General features: G+C 29.6%; 1 protein-coding gene across 5 annotated transcripts in view; it reads right to left on the bottom strand.

The window, feature by feature from the left end:
• Positions 1-11,712, bottom strand: part of LOC113400551 (NAD kinase-like) — a 35,921-nt gene extending 24,209 nt beyond the window's left edge. For 2 of the 5 annotated variants that reach the window (XM_026640164.2, XM_064217461.1), the window contains exon 1: positions 3,194-3,749. In XM_026640164.2, coding sequence (XP_026495949.1) covers positions 3,194-3,387 — 194 coding nt within the window. In that variant the 5' untranslated portion in view covers positions 3,388-3,749. Of the gene's footprint in view, positions 1-3,193; positions 3,750-10,174; positions 10,422-11,574 lie in introns of those variants that run through there. The other 3 variants (XM_026640165.2, XM_026640167.2, XM_026640163.2) reach the window with 3 other exon arrangements.
• Between the last annotated feature and the right edge of the window lie 1,762 nt (positions 11,713-13,474).

The raw sequence follows: 13,474 nt of genomic DNA, 5'->3' as shown, positions 1-13,474 counted from the left end.
CACTTGTAATACACAGTATAGAGAAAAGTTAAATATGTATGTCAGTATGTTTATCTCTTCTTTACCGACTTATAATATTACATATTATAATTTCACACATTATAATAAATCTAATACCGCGGATATGACTTGATTATATGTTAAGAATAAAAAATAATAATTTAATATACATATGTATGTAGAGTTTTCATCAAACGAATGGAGTTAAATATTTCCACGTATGGGTTCACCTACTTGTTAGAGGGGAGGGCGTAGATTTTAGGTACAAAAAAGTCTAAGCCTCGCTTGGGTTTCAAACCTACTTCATACCAAATTTCATCAAATTCGATTTAATGATTTGTGATCGGGAAAGCGTAATAGATAGAGCGACAGACAGAGTTATTTCCGCATTTACAATATTAGTATAGATACATATATCTGTATATAATCTATATGTTTTCTTTTTCTATTTTCATCGTTTATTTAAAATTGTTTTTCTTATACCAGTTTGCTAATGGATCTGTTGATATTCCCGCAGTAGAATCAGGTTTGCATACTTTGACCACTTTAAAACAACCGTGTCCTGGTTTATTGTATATCCTTGACGTTTCATCCACATGCCTGGGACTTCTTTTATTCCTTTTATTCAATACAAAGTAGGTGAATTAAAAAGAGGCTGCACCTGTCCTCCTTTACATGCGGAAATACAAAGATGTATCTCGTCCTTTTTCTCTTGTTTGTGAATCGAGTTTTTGTTTTTATCCAATGGAAATTTTTATCAAAACAAAAAAGGTTGGGTATGAACTTGCAAATTAATTTTCTGTCCTTAATTTTTCAATTATGATTATGGTTGTATTTGGACCACCGTGTGAATATTTGTAATAATTGATTTTCTTCACGTTTCTTACGACTAGTATATTTTGTATAGTATTTAGTATATTTTTAAAGATCTAACTAAACACTAAAGTAGTATTTTTTCTTTGGTAGTGCCATTTTAGGTAAATCTTTAAATAAAATAAAAAATGTTATCTACCCTTATTCATATAAAGATGGAATGAAAAGTATATATCATATGGTCTATGAATATTATTAAAAAACGATTTCTTCAAGAATTTCTATTACATAACTTGTCAAGGCAATGAGTAAATTGATTACATATTGTTAACATTAGTTTTTCAACATCACCTAGCCAATCCGTTCACGTAGACCGTGTCACTCAACGAGCGACCTGATGAGAATGACGAATTACAGTCAGATCTACTGAGATAAAATCTAAGTTTGAAACAATCAACTGCACAACGATGTTGTCAGGTTAAAAAATGTAAGTCAATCTTAGCGAAGTAATGTTCTACGAAGTGTGTTTTAAATATCTACACACATAGTATATATGCTAAAGTAACTCTCTCTGCTTGTCTGTCTGTTGCTCTTTCACCGATAAACCACTGAACCGAGTTTGATGAAATTTGGCATGAAGCTAGCTTGAAAACATATCCCTCCAAAGACATATGCTACTTTTTTATGCCTAACATAAACCAACACCAAAAACACGAGCGACAACTAGGAGATAATATTAATTACACTTCAAATCAATGTTATTACTTTTCGGTAACACCTTATTAGCGAATAATTTCTACATGGAAAGTGAAAACCTCTAAAATAAAAACATTGTTATTGACAGATCAATTGTAGAATAAAAAAAAACAGAATCATTAGCACTATAACAAGATAATAACATTACGTACATATTCAAACAATCGCTGAGGTCAAGGAATCAACGCTCGAGGGACTATCTGGGTCGGTTCTCAGCGAAATAGGCCGAGTGAAAAGCGACAAGTATAGTGACGTTAACGAGATGGCAAACTAGATATACCAATTTATGGTAAGACTTTAAAACGAGACTAACGATTGCGGCTGTACAAGTATAAGAGAAAGGTGACCGAGACTATTAAGTATACATGACTTTAGTGCTATTTCCTGACTACGGACGACGCAAATCGTAATGCACTTTTTTTTGTTACCATTTACACATCTAGCCCTTCCAACGATATTAATAAGAGGGCTGTACGATATTACAAGAAATATAATAGAAAAGATACAGTTGTTTCATATGGTAGAAACGATTGATATATTTATCGTCGACTCGTATTGATGGTATGCTATTAAAATAAAAATAATTTTCACTCAAATAAGCTCATTTATATTATAAGCACATTGAAATCGTAATTCTACAAGTTAAATTAAATTTAAAGTTACCACTTGTGGGGAATGTAGATCCTACCAAGAACAACCGACAAGAAACTTAGTAGTAGCCTTACCCTAGTTGAAGTAATATACGATAACAGTTGTTCTACAGTATTCAATATGACATATACCGGTATATCTACTAAGCCTTGACTAAAGAAATTTTATCAGATGTAATAAATCTAAATTAGCAAAGAAAATATTTAGTAAGTATGGCCTTTAAAACTTGAAAGGAAAGTTTTTTTTCGAATATTACAGAATATTTACAGCCAGCACTTTTATATCATTTACTGAAAATATTTCATTGTAATCATTTATGTATTATTGGATCGGGATCGAGTGCTCGGAGAGACTTTAAATCAGGTAATTAAGAACAAAGGTTTCTACTTTATAAGGGGCGGTGTTTTATGGATATCGTTAGTCCGAAATGGATACATTTAGAGAGTTCGCGATGCCTAATTTTAGAACTGACCAGAGCTGTAGTCAGTCTCACAAAGCCATTATTAGGGTCAACAACCGACTATTACAACCTGACACTGAAATCCAATTATCTCCGTCCCAGTAAATAAATCCTCATTATCCGATTTCCACAGAGTATAATTTGTATCAATCTGCGAAATCGATGTTAATTTCAAATGCATAGAGCATTGTATTAATCATACAATGTTTCTTGAAATTGCATTGTAATTTAAATATAATTAAAATGTTAATGCGAAAATAATTAACATAATTTGCTAAGAATTGTATTGTGTTCGTATTAATATATTACATGAAATATTAATTAAAGGAGAGATAAAAAATATCTGTAATAGAAAAAAATGTATAATAAAAATCACCTCAATACTACTTACTGACTTATGTTTCTAGAAAATCGCTGTAAAATGTAAAGAGTAGTTCAGACAGTGCATAAATTATAATTTATAACATAATAATTAAAAATTAATTAGTGTGTTTAGTAATTGTTGACACTTACGGCCACGTGCCAGAGCGTCTTTGCCGGTGAGATCGCACTTGTGTGTCTGGGAGAGCATGAAGCAAAGCTTGCGGTATAAGACTCTTCGATGATCTGCGTCTGAATCTGTACTCTGATCTCTCTGCAGGTTTACAGCTTCTTAACGTTGAGAGTTCCTCCACAGATCCACACCATAACGAATCAATTGACAGCATCGTTCCAAAGCCAACGAGAGCTTTACCACATCACAAAAAAAACCTTTACAATAATCCACTGGCGTCTTACACTGCGTTGTTTCTACTACTTCTTCACAACTTCAAACTAAGTACATAACTTTAGAATACTTGTATATTCTATGAAAAAATCAAGCAACTTATTAAGTATAATTTTACACGAATTTACTTTAAAATATGAACGTTTCGGTACGACCTTCTGCGCAGAATCGTAGATATTGCAAAATATTAAACACGTGAAGTCTATTCGACTAGATTGTTTAATATTGCAATGGGGACTTGCGAATTTCGAGCGAAATGAAAACGGTGAGCCGAGACTCCGCGCGCGTGAGATCGCGGCTGAGGAGAATCACTGACTGACGGCCCCAGTAGGTACTGAGCGCATGCCGGCAAAACATGCAAGATATACAACGCATGTCCTATACGACACAAAATATAATCTCAATCAAAAGCTGCCTGTTCATAATATTTGTATAAACAAAGAAAAGTTTATCGTTCAGTCAATGAAGGTTATTTGTTAACCTATTTAACAATAAACTCATTATTTTTTTGAGTTAATGACAAAATGTAGTTTTTTTATTAAATTATACTCTAAAGAATTTAAACGCTGTAAAAAAGAAATAATATTTAACAACAGCGACTTAGTTATCTTTATGTAAATATGTACGTTAATTAATTATGATTATATTATGTATTTTAGCAATGTTTTAGTCAAGACTAGTATGATTGTAAGTGAAAAATTAGATAAGGCATATCATTATTCAGCCAAAGTGAATTTAAAGTTTTTATGAAACTGAAATATCCAACAGCAAAACGAAAGTGATATTTTAACAAGTTTGGAACACGCAAAACCACTCGCTAAGAACTAATTATAATTAAAAACCATTGTCCTGGATTCGAATTAAGTGAAAGTTCTGTATTTATTGCTCAGAGTGTATAACAATGGAATTAGTGCCGCTATAAATTAAACCAGTAGACAAAGATATCGTTATAATAATAAAAAATCTTGTAAATATTACAAGAATATGTGATATTAATTATTTATCTTTAATGATCTAGTGGCTACCTTATGAATCTGCAAATGATGTTGTCCTATGTTTAAATACTAGGTCGGCAAATGAACAAACAACATTAATAAAAATATAAATAAAAAATATCACGATCGTAAAAGTTTATATGTAAACAAATCACAACTTAAATTCAAAATTTCCTCCTCCTCAGTGTTCCCTCAACTGTGTACGTTTGCTACAATATGACCTTCTTTAAGTGAGGATTAAGAAGAGTATTTTCCGTAAGGCAGTGGTGACCACTAATAATTATGTGGCCAGTCTTTTATTGCTCGTCTGCTTTGACGAGCAATTAAAGAAACGTACTGTTAATAATTAGAAATTTATAACGCCGCCTTAAGTAAAAGCCTTCAAATAAACCACAGTTAGGTACGGATTTCTCCTCTTTTATAGAGGAGGTTTGATCGAAATTATAATACATCTCATACAAATGCTTTTGTTAGTAAAATTATCTATAAAACTTTTTTAATTGAATGGATTGATGGGATAGTTATATTTGAGATGGACGAAGATTATCTCTATATGTAAAAGGAAGTATTTTTAAATGCTTTAATGTCTCATCGATTAAAATTTATACTAATATTATAGATGGGACCGGGTAAGGACTTTTTATATTTATTAAATTTTATTAATTAGCAGCCTGTAAATTTCCCACTGCTAGGTTTAAGGCCTCCTCTCTCTAGAGGAAAAGGTTTGGAACATATTCCACCACGCTGCTCCAATGCGGGTTGGTGGAAAACACATGTGGCATAATTTCGTTGAAATTAGACACATGCAGGTTTCCTCACGATGTTTTCCTACACCGCCGAGCACGAGATGAATTATAAACACAAATTGAGCACATGAAAATACAGTGGTGCCTGCCTGGGTTTGAACCAGAAATCATCGGTTAAGATGCACGCGTTCTAACCACTGGGCCATCTCGACTACCTTCCCGTAATTTATATGCCCAAGTCCTTAATAGGAATAAAAAAAGACTTGAAAAACTGACTCAGACGGAGTCGAGAATTATACTTTTCATCTACTGACTCTACGAACAGAATAGGATAATGGTACTCAATTATTTGAGTGTGATTCGAATTACGAATAGTTGCAAATTTTTAAATCGATAAAATTGATAGTTGTTAACGTCAAAAACTAATTCCTTCGACTCTTCTCATAGAGGCTTTATTATTTAAATATAACTACCATAAAGCGTGTAAAAACAAGAGGTGACAATTTATCTACAAAGTATAGCAAGTGGTTGTTGTCTCCCAATCTCTCAACCCATCATATAAAATTTTATAACCAAGTCTCTCGTGTCAAGGTCTATTCTTAATTAAGAATATAAAATTTTCTAATCAATATAATTTCGAAGGATTCTATTAATTATGTATATTATTTAATTTGTTGTAATTTTGCAATATATAACGCTACCTTAATATTGTGATACAAAAATTGATGTTCTAGTGACCTATTTCAGTTGCGGCTATCATTGCCAATAGAATAGCCAACAGCGCTGGAAATATTATAGTCAAATACATAATATATACTCAAATACACAAACAGGTGAACTCTCTATTCCCTCTCTAATAATCTGGACGGCAGACCGAAGTGTTTAAGCGCAAGATCAAAAGATTTTATATGGTTAACGAGGTTCAGGAATCTTAACACTTCCAGTATCTAAACTTCGGGTTGATACAAATTTTATTTTATTGGTCAGTTCTGGGGTTTTTGCCTCGGAATCTGCAGCTTTATAAGTTGGACACTAAACCAAGAAGGTAGTCAGCAATATAACAAAATTTAGTCGAATCGTCTTAAAATTATAAAGTCTTCTTTATTAGGTTGTATGATTGCTTTTTTATTTTTGTATTTTCGCAAAAACTATAAAAAAATTTAACTACATTTTTTTTATAACATTACAAAGTAAAAAGGAGTATGTCATATAATACATATCATCATCTTTACATGTTTCTACATAACTTTGTCTTATTAAGTATTAAATTGTATTTAATTCTTTCAAAGTACCTAATTCCACAGAAAATCTCAATATGGTCGTTTACACGTGGCTGGCAAAACGACATACATTTCAAGGCTTAAAATGAGTAACACAAGTTCATGCAATAATTACCTTTTTTTATATATCTATGTATTAAAGGATAGGATAAGTTGCTAGCCATTCGTAAGTTAAAAAAGGGGATTCATTGAGATCATTTGTAGAAATGTATCCTTTTTAATGTTATGACGTAATAATAATATTCGGGTACCACCCCTCGTCATTATTACTCTCCATTACTGTGTTCCAGTTCATGAATGTTAAGTGGTGTTCAGTTCAGTTCAAGAAGTGGTGAGTTCATAAATTTACAAGCACAGGAACTTTAAATATCATTGTGAGCAACGATTTAATGGTGTAAGGAGTTCTTTTTACTTCAAATGTATCTAAATATTTATCAGTTCACTCTATCCGGCTTTCGTAAGTCAGTATAATATTTTGTCAAAATATTATACTGATTGTGATTGATCGGACCGAGCGCTTGCTTATCGAGTATAATAAGATTATTTGTTGGACACTATTATTAGTTTACTATTTATTAGTTGGACACTAAACCAAGAAGGTAGTCAGCAATATAACAAAATTTAGTCGAATCGTCTTAAAATTATAAAGTCTTCTTTATTAGGTTGTATGATTGCTTTTTTATTTTTGTATTTTCGCAAAAACTATAAAAAAATTTAACTACATTTTTTTTATAACATTACAAAGTAAAAAGGAGTATGTCATATAATACATATCATCATCTTTACATGTTTCTACATAACTTTGTCTTATTAAGTATTAAATTGTATTTAATTCTTTCAAAGTACCTAATTCCACAGAAAATCTCAATATGGTCGTTTACACGTGGCTGGCAAAACGACATACATTTCAAGGCTTAAAATGAGTAACACAAGTTCATGCAATAATTACCTTTTTTTATATATCTATGTATTAAAGGATAGGATAAGTTGCTAGCCATTCGTAAGTTAAAAAAGGGGATTCATTGAGATCATTTGTAGAAATGTATCCTTTTTAATGTTATGACGTAATAATAATATTCGGGTACCACCCCTCGTCATTATTACTCTCCATTACTGTGTTCCAGTTCATGAATGTTAAGTGGTGTTCAGTTCAGTTCAAGAAGTGGTGAGTTCATAAATTTACAAGCACAGGAACTTTAAATATCATTGTGAGCAACGATTTAATGGTGTAAGGAGTTCTTTTTACTTCAAATGTATCTAAATATTTATCAGTTCACTCTATCCGGCTTTCGTAAGTCAGTATAATATTTTGTCAAAATATTATACTGATTGTGATTGATCGGACCGAGCGCTTGCTTATCGAGTATAATAAGATTATTAGCTTAAGACGTATTTTTGGCTTTTAAAAAGTATGACTGACTTTTAAGAAAAAATATTTACAGTTACGACCTAACTTAATATAAAATTTAGATTCTGGACTCTAAGTAGAAGTATTTACAATAATTATTATTAACTACATCGTCCATTATCCACCAAAAAAAAACACCAAGATATTCTTGTGCATATAAATACTCTGACTCACTCACCGTTGAAATTGGAACAGTAATGAATAAATTAACATTTTGCAGATTATTGACTGATAAGTGGGCGGAACCCTTAATATTAATAATATTTATATAAAAAAGCAAAGAGCCAGGTAGTTTAGTGTCATTTTCTCCTCTGGCAATCGAGTTTTATTTCAAGTCTGATTGATGAGCATTAAAATTATAATCAATGAAAAAAAACTGGAAATTAGAATCTAAAAATATAATTATTAAAATATGCAAAATATTTTCCTTATATTTTCAACAATCGTTAAGATCGAAATTCGCCTACTAGGCGAACTCGTATAAATGAAACCGGGCACGATCGCCTGATAATGTGAACATTACTTGGAAGCAATTAAAAATGTAATAGACGACGTCCATATGGTACGTTGTACCTTTAAATGAAGTCTGTAGGTCGTGGTGGGGTCATTGTCCCGAAAGTAGTTCTCTACAGTACATTTCTGACTGAATATGACTAAGCAACCATCAGGATTTACGTTTTCAGATCTCATGTGAAAAACCGGTATTATTGACGTTAAATTAATAAATTCGATGCTTAATTAAAAACTAAAATTACATTTTAAGAAAATGTAAATAAACTTATTGCTGTTATAGAAAAATTTGTATGTGATATGGTATGTCTACAATACACTGTCTTAATAAGTACGAAGCTACAGAATAATTATGAATGTTTTGTTTGATATTGAAAAAAATGTAATTGTAATAAATAATGGCGTATTGGCGATGTCCTTACATCGCCAATGTCTATGGACGATGGTGACCACTTACCATCAGGTGGCCCATTTGCTTGTCCGCCAACTTATATCATAAAAAAATTAAAAACTTGATAATTAATATATCTTGCATTGCATTCCTGATTTTTTCATGGTTGTAATTGCTTTTAAGTTTATTTTAATGATAATTATAAAAATATATTCAAATTTATCAAATGCAATATAAATATTGAGATATTTTAAGAGGAAATGACTGGAAATGTATCTATGATGATCATTTTTTTTTAAATACTTTTAAATATTGGATTTAATAGTTTTTGAAATCTCATAAAATGTTGCTTAAAATACAAAAAAAAATCAAAATCAAATATCTAAATATTCTTTATTCAAATTGGCTCATTAAAGCACTTTTTAATCTTCATGTTGCAGTGTTAAATTAAATGTAAACTACCGGTTCGGAAAGTAGATTATAGCGAAAAGAAACATGAGATGCCATGAGAAAATTTTTCCAATTATTTCTAAAAGGCTCTAAGGCCTATTTTAAACAATGTAATGGAAATAAAATTATATATCAGTAGGGCTTATATTGGCTAAAGATGATAGGTTTTTAGCAATAATTTGTCATGTTTGGCCAAGTATGAACCTGGTACATCTGCTTTAAGATTTTGGCTATTTAAGAGGTGTTACTTTGGTCAAATATTAAGAATAAAGTATAAAAGAAATTTAACCAATAAATTAATTAAATAATGAAGAGTTTATTATTTTTGTGTCTTGATGTTAGGTAATTTTAGAAATATTATTGTATTGATCTATAAATGTTATCTTTTGCAAATTAGTTGATCGAAGTAGTAATAAGTAAATACTTAGCAGATGTACTCATGTGCTTAAGTGCCACAATAAGAGCAAATCTTGATCAAGAGCAAGTTATTTGGATTTGAACTTTGCACTTCTTTTTTATTATTTTGTCTAACATTTTTACAATCAACAACAATATCAGGTACAACTAAAAAAAATAGTATACTAACAGCTATAATCTAAATATAAACAAACAACAATAATATACCAATATCTCAAGTGTTAATTTATTTTATAAACTTTTAAATGCTAATTTCATATCTATTCCTGGAATATTTACTTTATACAAAATATAATCATAAATATTTAAAAAGTTTTTACTAATTCATCAGATGTTTAAATAGTGTGTGTGTAGCAGATTTTATATTCTTCTATTTAATAAAAAATAATTGAACTGTTTCCAATTATATTTTGTTTACATTAAAATGATTTAATGTAAACAAGTTAGTTACATGAGCAAAGAATATTCGATGGCATTATCAATAAATTCTTTTATGGATTCAGTTGGTTAAGTAATGAAAAAATTACATACGTTTCTTCTTCGTCGTCAGTTTCCTTGCTTGTAGTTGAATGTTTTGCCTTGTTTTTGCTATCCATCTTCATAACACTTATTAATTATTATTCGCCATTTTAATATCATACTCATTTGACTCACATAACCTCGTTCAATCGACTATTACAATAATGTTATAAATACATTTATTGTTCATAATATTTTTTTCAATCGAATTTACCTATAAAATGTATAATTAATGATAGAGGTTAGAATTTACAGAAACCACTGAAATAGGAATGTCAATTGTCAACGGTCGCTCTTACTGTCAACGTCATAACCATTGTCAAATCCCACATACGGGTAAACTCAGTATCGGGTAGCAGGGGTTTTGAGAAAACTCGCGTTACAAAGCATTACCTTATTTTCTAGTAAATTATGAACACTTTTTTAAAAAACAATTATTATATTAGAATAAACTAACCGTATAAATTTAATTTATGGGAATTAAAACTTTTTTTAATTAAACTGTTTTTTAGTATTATATTAGGAGTATATATATTTAAAAATCGAAATAAGGTATTTATAAAGCAAAAAAATTGCGAGTACGTTCGAAAACCTTGTTGATTATTTTACCAAAGGTAAAGTAAAAGTATACAAATCTTAAATAATATACGCGCACGCGACAATAAACAATTTAGATATATTATGCCATTTTGAAATGAAAAGTAAAAGAAGTTAAGAAATAACAAAATAATTCAATTTGAAAGTTTAAGTAGGTAGCATTTAATCGTGTAAATTTATTGAGGAAAAAATGCTTAAAAACCATAAAAAATTTAGTGACAGTAAGTCTACTGACGTTAACAAAATCGTTAAGCATTGTTTACTCTCTCGTTACTACTAGTTACTACTAGGTGAGTAGCGAGCAGTGAGGCAATTTATTATACATTGCGTAGTGCGCCTAATTGCTAATTGTGACAGTTACATTTTTAATTTAGATTCGAAACAACATATATCTTAAAGCATATTGTTCGCAGGTAATGAAGTACAGAGCGATTCTCTTTATATGCTAAAAATATCGTGATTTAAAAAAAAAGTACTATAAGTGAAACTTAATAATAATTATATTTTTTGTTTGTCTATTTATCGTGACGCATTTTCGTTTTATCGAGGTTTACAACACAATAAAACACTCTAAAGAAGTTTCAATTCAAAATATATTTTCATGGCATTCATGGCATATTATCGAGTTAGTTTATAAATTCTACATAAATTAAGAATGTACATTTTAAACCAATGGTCAATGATACCATTTAATCCAGTGTGATGGCAGTGAATGTGTTAATTTAAAATTATATTTTTATTATAATAAAAATATAATTTTTAGGCTTTAAGAAAGATTTTTGTAGTCTAAATAAATATATAATTACCTCACTTACCTGAAAGTATTTAGTTTGTCGATTACTGATGACAACGGATTTTTTCTTAGCGGACCTGGTGATCCACCAGGAGAATTTTCTCTAGACTCGGCAGCCAAGGCACGAGCCAGAGCTAAATCTTGTTCGTTTAACATTCTAAAAAAAGAAAAAAAGAGATACTCTCAAGTTAAAAAACGTATATAAGTAACATAATCAATTATATCAATTTGGTATGAACATAACTAACAATAAAAATTTTAATTCTATAATAAATCATAAAATGTACCTAATCTTAAAAATGAAACAACACCTTTAGTAGCGTAGTGAGTAACTCAAGAAGTGTGAAAGATATAGGTAATTTTTTTCAAACACGGAAGTTTTGTTGAAAGAATATCACGTTTTTTCCATATTTAGTTAAAATGATTCCTGACTATAATTACGATATAAGTATATACATTTTAGGTTTCTTTTTACTTACATACAATTACGGTTTAACGCTGAAATAGCCATCTATCGCAATTAAAATAATCGCACAAAATACATATCAAGCGACGGTTACATCGAACAGATGCACTACAGAAATCTCTATTATATTTGCGTGATATGAATTTTAAAGTATTTAAATGCATGAACAAAATTTCTTAACATCCTATATCCTAGGAACTAGGTCAAGGACTTTACAGAGTAATTGCGACATTTAATAAAATCTCACCTATAAAAGACAAGTTAAATTAAATATTATTAATACCCAGGTTTATATATGTTGATACTGGTACAATAAGTATTAAAAATAATTGAATGCAAATTACTTCGTTACAACAATAAGTATATGTTCGAATCAATGCAAGTCTGACTAACTATAACCTATACTTTTATATTTCGCAATGATGAAGAATTAATTGATCGTGGACCTCTTTTCTCCAATGTCAAAATACAGAACGAGGTGTTCGTTGTTATAAAAGATAACGTCTACTTTCAAATAATACTTGTTGCTTGGTAATAGATGTGAAGTTGTATTAGCAACCGCCAGAACACATTTATAAAAATTATTGGGATCTTGTTCTCAGCCCAAGGCGAACGCGTTCGAAACGTCGCTGTAATCACGAAATGAGAGCAACATGTGCAGGGCAAATGTTTGAGATTATTACAGAGTACATTATATTATTGTGTAGGTACTTATTACGTAATATACATTGTAGCAACTTAATAACTGACCATTAGCCATAAAATTGCTAGTTCAACAACTCTGAAAATTAAATTCCTGTAACAAAGTATGATATTCGTGTTATCCACATTTAATTTTTTTTATTATTAAGTAATACATTTAATATTTACCAAAAACTATGTAACTAATATTTATTTATAGTAACGCTAAAACTGAAGTGTTTAAACGTTGATTTCAAATACATGAATTAATCCGTTTGAAATAGTTTTGACTCTTCGTAAATTTCTTTAAAATTAACGATTCTCTGTCAAGTATGGATTTTTATTTTCGATTCACATTTTTTTATATTTAAACGTTTTTTTAATTTCGATTCACTACAAATACAGAGATTAACTTACTTCCTAGATTTTTCACATAAAAAAAAAATATTATTAAGTATTATTTATCATTATGCTGTTTTAATTTTTCAAATAAAATTTCTCAAATATAATAAATATTATTTATTAAATAAATAAGTATAATAAATCTAATTTTATTCAGCTATATCAGGCGTGTAGAATTATATAAGTTAATATAATTATTTTTTTTTTCATAAATTTTAGACCAATGTTTATTTAATTTGATCAATTAATATCTAATAATTTCAAACATAATATTGAAATTAAAATGAATTTTATTTAAAAAAAAAGTTGTTAAACAAAGAATCAGGTAATAAAATTTATAATTAGGATTATCGATTTTCAGACCGGATATCTA

This window comes from Vanessa tameamea, chromosome 17 (assembly GCF_037043105.1).
Source record: "Vanessa tameamea isolate UH-Manoa-2023 chromosome 17, ilVanTame1 primary haplotype, whole genome shotgun sequence".
NCBI lineage: Eukaryota > Metazoa > Arthropoda > Insecta > Lepidoptera > Nymphalidae > Vanessa > Vanessa tameamea.
The sequence above is the reverse complement of the archived record's forward strand: the minus strand, read 5'-3'. Positions and strand labels throughout refer to the sequence as shown.